At 37.9% G+C, this 6,927-nt stretch overlaps 2 protein-coding genes across 4 annotated transcripts in view; one reads left to right on the top strand and one right to left on the bottom strand.

Moving 5' to 3' along the window:
• AP2B1 (adaptor related protein complex 2 subunit beta 1) overlaps positions 1–6,927 on the top strand; it is a 141,280-nt gene that overhangs the window by 44,825 nt on the left and 89,528 nt on the right. For all 3 annotated transcript variants that reach the window (XM_017534210.2, XM_017534209.2, XM_037740524.1), the window contains 4 exons: positions 1,618–1,808; positions 3,849–4,070; positions 4,603–4,723; positions 4,855–4,950. In XM_017534210.2, the coding sequence (XP_017389699.1) occupies positions 1,618–1,808; positions 3,849–4,070; positions 4,603–4,723; positions 4,855–4,950 (630 nt within the window). The remainder of the gene's footprint in view (positions 1–1,617; positions 1,809–3,848; positions 4,071–4,602; positions 4,724–4,854; positions 4,951–6,927) is intronic.
• Positions 5,322–6,306, bottom strand: LOC119472093 (translation machinery-associated protein 7-like). Its single transcript, XM_037740528.1, has one exon. The coding sequence runs from the start codon at positions 5,858–5,860 to the stop codon at positions 5,612–5,614; it is 249 nt and encodes an 82-aa protein (XP_037596456.1). The 5' UTR covers positions 5,861–6,306; the 3' UTR covers positions 5,322–5,611.

Below are 6,927 nucleotides of genomic sequence, written 5' to 3'. Positions count from 1 at the left end.
TGGTCTTGAACTTCTGACCTAAGTGATCTGGCTGCCTTGGCCTCCCAAAGTGTTGGGATTACAGGTGTGAGCCACTGTGCCCAGCCAACTTATACTTGGAGAATATTTATATTCAGCCTCACTTTGCTAATCTTTAGTCAGCATCTGGGAGCCTCACTGCAAAACATGGTTTTAAATTTACTTGTACAAGGCCACAGTACATAGTATTTTGTATGTATGCATTTTTTTTAGTATTTTTGTAACTTTTACATGACTTTAGATGTTCTTCGGTTGTAGATTTGTTAGAAATAATTTGTAATTTTGATAAAGTGTTGACTTTTCTTCTTGCAGCTAAATGGATTTCCAGATCCATGAGTCAGGATACAAGTGTACTTTCTAGTGTAAGGTAGCAATTTTTCAGCTAGGTGCAGTGGCGCACACCTGTAATCCCAACGCTTTGGGAGGCTGAGATGGGCAGATCACCTGAGGTCAGGGGTTCAAGGCCATCCTGGATAACTTGCTGAAATCCCATTTCTACGAAAAATACAAAAATTAGCTGGGTATGGTGGCGTGCACCTGTAGTCCCAGCTACTTGGGGGTTGAGGTGGGAAAATCCTTTGAATCTGGTAGACAAAGGTTGCAGTGAGTAAAGATCGTGCCATTGTACTCCAGCCTGGGCAAGAGAGGAAGGCTATCTCAAAAAATAAAAAAAAGGTAGCAATTTTTCATTGACCCTACTCTCAGAAAGAAGGATACAATACATTGGAAATACTGTATTTCATTGAATCTTTAATGCCACTGATTATAAGATGTATTATTATTTTCTGTATTACTAAGAAAGAAAAATGCTTAATATTGAACTGACAGGCCATTGATTATAAAATGCAACCCAATTTCAAAGATGTTAATATGAAAAACTGTGTAGCTTACACTTGAGTTATAGTAATATAACCAACCACCTTAAATTTACATAAGACTTTGTAGAAAGCATTTATACATGTGTCATCTGATCTTATCCTCAAACTAAAACTAATCTGTGAGGTGGATTAAATTATCTCATTTTCAGATGAAGAAGCTGAATTTCACAGAGATTACATATTCTCTCAGCATTGTATTCTAGTGAACTAGGATCTCAGGCCCACATATTTTTACTCTGACTTGTGGTAGATTGATGGTGTCACCTCCTCTAACCCCTTACATATACAACTACACAGCTATAAAATTATTTGGCCTAGATTTTTCTATTTCAAAAATAGACTTTGCTATTTTTCATATGCTGTTCATATGCCTTGATTTTTTTGACAGTTTTGAATGCTGTTAACATGGTTAATGTATGTTTTAATATTAAATAATGTGTGACTCTGCTAATATATGAATTGTTTTGATCCTGGGTTACCTGACCTCTGGGAAGCTATATATAATATCATTGGTGGTTTTATCTGTTTCCATCTGACTAGGTGGGAAGCTATATATAATATCATTGGTGGTTTTATCTGTTTCCATCTGACTAGGTAAAATATTCAGGAATGGTTATGAATTAAGATCCCGAAGTGATCCAGAGAAGGCTGATTAAGTGTTTGTGTCTATAATAGCTGTACTGTTCTTGTTGAATCAAGGTCATATCCTCTTCATTTCCAGGTGGTGGCTAATGCTGTAGCAGCATTATCTGAAATCAGTGAGTCTCACCCAAACAGCAACTTACTCGATCTGAACCCACAGAACATTAATAAGCTGCTAACAGCCCTCAATGAGTGCACTGAATGGGGCCAGATTTTCATCCTGGACTGCCTGTCTAATTACAACCCTAAAGATGATCGGGAGGCTCAGAGGTCAGTCTGTTTTCCTGGCTACTTTCTGGTAGTCTTGTAAGTTCTAGAGTCTGCTATTAGAATAAATCTGTTGAGGAAGGTCAGTGGCTTCTGGGGTAGCTACTGCTATCTCCAAGGTATTCTCTCCCTTAGGATTTAGGAATATTTTAAGTGGTGGAATAAACTGTGCAAAACTGTTTTTAAGAAATGTATGTTTTTCATACAGTTACTTCTGCTGAAATCTCTCTCATCGTTTTGCATCTCCTATGCAACAGTTCTTGGCCATTTGGCCAACAAAGATTATCGAGTATCCCTCTTTGGGGTGATAGATTTTTCATTCTATTAGATACATAGAAAGTGGCTTTATATTAGTTATTGAGCTGAAGTGTATCTATAATTCAGTATGAGAGTATGTTAAAGTTAGTACAATATATCCTGCTTTCCATTAGATGTGGAAACCATGTCAGTCTGAATTTAAAGATTTTAGAAGGCACACCTAGATTGTTCTGCTCGGCCTGTCACCATATAATGTTTCAAATTTTCTTTGGTTATTAGAAATTGACTTCTAAATTTCATCTACACATACATATATTTTATGTGTGTGTGTATACACACACACACACACACACACACACACACACGTATGTATATATAGTTTACAAAGTTGGAATTATCCCTAATTTTTATTGAGCATTTTGTATATGTAGGCACTGTACTAGGCAAAGTACTTCTGAAGAAATGTTGGCTCTTCATTAAAGTTGGTATATTTTAATTATGGTAGATAAGAACTGGTCTGGCTGAAGCTGATTTCCAAGCTACTAGAATGTAAGTGATCTTCACTTATCTGGGAAATTGTTCCCTCTAGACTGAACTAAAGCTCACTCTGATAGTTTCTTTCCATCACTGAAAGTACAAATGTAGTCTGGAAATTACTGAGAATTTTATTTTCTGTTGGCCATTGACGTTGCATTCATTCATTCATTCATTCATTCAGCAAATATTTATTAAGTGCATACTGTATGCCAGGCGGTATTCCTAGGCCCTCAGGATATATCATTGAACAAAGTCATGGCCCTCACTTATTCTGAAGGATGGGGTAGGAATGTATATAATATGTATAGATAGTATGATATGTAATATGTGAGATGGTGATAAGTACTAACAAGAAAGGTAAAGTGGAGAAGAAATCTAAGAAATGCTGGGCATTTGGGGGTAAGGGGTTGTATTTTCTTTTTAAAGAATGGCCAGGGAAGGCCTCATTGAGAAGGTGGCATTTGTATAAAGACCCAAAGGAAGTTAGGAGTAGGTATGGGCGGAAGAGAGAAACACAACCTGCTTATCTTGTTTCTTTAATACAGTAAGCTAGCTACTTATGTTGCCTAAGCCATCAATTAGATTAATTTCTAAAGGATCCTCAACAGGTAATTAAATATCTAAGATTTTATGAGGCATGTAAGTGTAGGTGGCAGGGGCTAGGAGAGGTGGGAAAATACAGTAGTGGTGTCCTGCTATTTAAGAAATAAACACTTTTCAGAGAGTCCCTTATTCTCGTTATCCTCAAAACGGGGGGTTGGATTGTTTTCCCTGCCAACCTACCTCCTCCTGTATCTTACAGTGAAACCTTCAGTCACAGCTGGGTTGCTGTCTCTTCCTATGAAATAATTCTCAGAATGCTTAATTTGACTTCCTATAGGTTGAGTAGAAATGGGCTGTGAGGCAGGGAGCCCTAACATAATATGGGGAGACAGAGGACTATAAAACAAGAAGGTAAATGGTGTGAGCTCAAGTGTTTTGAGTATTGCTAGTTTCTTTCCAGTTTGAACATCCCTTATTGCTGGTTTCCTGAAATTTTCTGATGTCCCTGCTCTGCCTGTAGTTTGCTGAGAATGAGGCTTCTGCAGTGTTGGATTCCAATTTTATCTAAGCATGGAGCTTTGATTTTTCTGACTAATTCTTTAATTTCTTGATACTTGGGCCATTAGACTTTGACATTTACCTTATGGAATATATTCAACAAAGAAATTATAATTCATGATGTTAATTTTCATTCTCTGCCCTCAGTATCTGTGAGCGGGTGACTCCCCGGCTATCCCATGCCAACTCAGCAGTGGTGCTTTCAGCAGTAAAAGTCCTAATGAAGTTTCTAGAATTGTTACCTAAGGATTCTGACTACTACAATATGCTGCTGAAGAAGTTAGCCCCTCCACTTGTCACTTTGCTTTCTGGGGAGCCAGAAGTGCAGTACGTCGCCCTGAGGAACATCAACTTAATTGTCCAGAAGAGGTTGGGAAATACTGAAGTGTTGACTAAAGTGTTTGTAATTTTGCATTAAGCTTAATAATGTCAATGTTAAATTAAGCTGGTTTTAATCTTTTTTTAATATATGGAAATGAAAATGTTATATGGCAGATCAACTTGCTTGCCTAGCATCCGGAGGCCAACAGTTGATATCACAGTATTTCTATAATGAATACCAGGTATTGCTTCACAATCTAGTTTGTTTTCTGAAGGGTCTCTTTCTGATATACTGTCTAGTGCCTGGTTGTTATGGTTCAGGCTGTAGTTTAGAGCCAGATTGTTGTTCTTCTAGCAGTTCTTCATGACAACATGTGCCCTGATGCTTAAAAAGGATAAAAATAATCTGCCAAATGGAACTGATAAGAATAGAGGCGTATAGAGGAAGTTTATGCATTTTTTTTTTCCTGAGTAGAGCAGGAGGAGAACAGAGAAGCACAGATTAGGTATTAATAGAGTCTCAGAAGGGTATATCAGCATATGCCTTCACCTTCCTTTCTTCTGTTTCTGTGTACTTCAGGCCTGAAATCTTGAAGCAGGAAATCAAAGTCTTCTTTGTGAAGTACAATGATCCCATCTATGTTAAACTAGAGAAGTTGGACATCATGATTCGTTTGGCATCTCAAGCCAACATTGCTCAGGTTAGACTTTTTGCAGACTTAAGTTGATGAAGATTTAGCTCTTAAGGTCTGGTCTTTAAAGAAGCTAAGCTGTGAGATTGCTATATGAGAATCCTTAATGATGAACCTTCCTGGATTTTTTTTTTTAACAGGTTCTGGCAGAACTGAAGGAATATGCCACAGAGGTAGATGTTGACTTTGTTCGAAAAGCTGTGCGGGCCATTGGACGGTGTGCCATCAAGGTGGAGGCAAGTATCTGATGGTAGTTATGATCACATATTGGGGATTCTGAGAATTCTATTCACTTTTTTTTTTTTTTAAGAAATGGAGTTTTGCTCTTGTTCCCCAAGCTGGAATGCAATGGCACGACCTCAGCTCACTGCAATCCACTTACCTCAGCCTACCAAAGTGCTGGGATTACAGGTGTGAGCCACCATGCCCGGATCACTTTTTTCTTTAAAATACATTTTTAAGTTTATCGAAATTACAAAGCACGTAGTTTAAATGTTAAATAATTTTTAATGGAAAGCAGCTGTCTCTGGTTCCTCCCTTCCCTGCCTACCTAGACCCTCTTCCCAGAGGGAATAATTTTTAACTCTTTTTGTTTTTAGTTATTCTCTTTTTTTTTTTTTTTTCCTGTCAAATGAGTTGGTTTAATTTCAGGTGATACAAAGTTTAGGGTTGAACAAGGACCAAAGGGCAGACTCTGGCAAGATTCTGAGCTGATTTTACTTTAAATTCACATTTATGGTAGGACTGACTTAGTGAAAACAGCTAAATTATGAGCCACTAGAAGATTTTTTTTTTTTTTTTTAACAAAAGTTTATTTTAAAATGTACAACAGCTCCAAGACAACACTTAATGCCGTCTACAGGAGGCAAAAAGTGTTATGGCAGGGAATACAGATGTTTAAATATGGATGAAATAAGGGGTCACTGTCTCCTCAGGCACAAGGAACAGCTTATTTTTTTTGCCAGATTTCTTAATTCCACCTGTGGCCAGGGGCCCCTTCCCCACGGCCTTCGCTTTTAGCTCTTCGAGTTTCTTCTGCTCCTTTTTTTGTTTCTGCTTGAAAGCCTTATCTTCCTCATCCATCTCCTTGGCCTGCTTCTTGGGCCTTTTCAGGGGCTTTTTCTTGCCACCTTTTCGGCGGGACATGGTGCCTGCCGCCCCTTTCTCAGACCTTGCCACCAGAAACGGGGGCTTTTAGTTATTCTTTTGATTATAATAGGTCCTCCATATCCATGAATTCCACATCCATGGACTCAACTAACTGTGGATCAAAAATATTCAGGGGGAATAAAAAGGATGGTTTTGTCTGTACTGAACACGTACAGACTTTTTATTTGTCTGTATTCCCTAAGCAATAACTATAACAATTATTTATATAGTATTTTAGGTATTAGAACTAGTCTAGAGATGATTTAAAGTATACAAGAGGATATGCATAAGTTATATGCAAATACTATACCATTTTATGTTAGGGTCTTTAAGCCTCCATGGATTTTGGTATCCACAAGGGGCCCAGGAACCCATCTCCCATGGATATGGAGACATGACTGCACTTCCATATCTCTAAATAATATTCTTGGCTGGGTACAGTGGCTCACACCTGTAATCTCAGCACTTTGGGAGGCCAAGGTGGCAGGACTGTTTGAGCCCAGGAGTTTGAGACCATAGTCAGGCTCTGTTTCTACAAAAACTTTTAAAAATTAGCTGGGCATGGTGGTACACACCTGTAGTCCCAGCTGCTTGGAAGGCTGAGGCAGGAAGATTGCTTGAATCTAGGAGGTTGAGGCTGTAGTGAGCGGTGATTATGCCACTGCACTCCAGCCTGAAACCTTTTCACTCTGGGTAAAAGAGCAAGACCCTGTCTCAAAAAAAGAACAATAACAGTAATAATATTCTTATGCTATTATTTATTGATTTACCTATCATAGACTTTTTCTATTAACTTTCTGCTATAAGAAGCTTAGTTCATACAACCCACCATTTCTACTTCTCCCTTCTATTTTCCAGTGTAATTACATAATGAAGGTTTTTGTTCCTACATCCACTATCATGGTAGATTGAAATAATATGCCTTTGTTTCTTATTCTATCAACTATTGGCTTGCAAAATTTATGCATATTATAACTAAATATTTAGGGCCAATATAATGCGAACGATTATATTATAGTATCTTTTGTTTTTTACTGGAGGGCTTGTTTTTTTTTTTTTTTTTT

Source organism: Cebus imitator, unplaced genomic scaffold (assembly GCF_001604975.1).
Source record: "Cebus imitator isolate Cc_AM_T3 unplaced genomic scaffold, Cebus_imitator-1.0 Scaffold85, whole genome shotgun sequence".
In the NCBI taxonomy this organism is placed as follows: Eukaryota; Metazoa; Chordata; class Mammalia; order Primates; family Cebidae; genus Cebus; species Cebus imitator.
The sequence above is the reverse complement of the archived record's forward strand: the minus strand, read 5'-3'. Positions and strand labels throughout refer to the sequence as shown.

Excerpts from the sequence above, each read along its gene's own strand:
- LOC119472093 (XM_037740528.1), bottom strand. The coding sequence starts at position 5,860 with ATGTCCCGCCGAAAAGGTGGCAAGAAAAAGCCCCTGAAAAGGCCCAAG.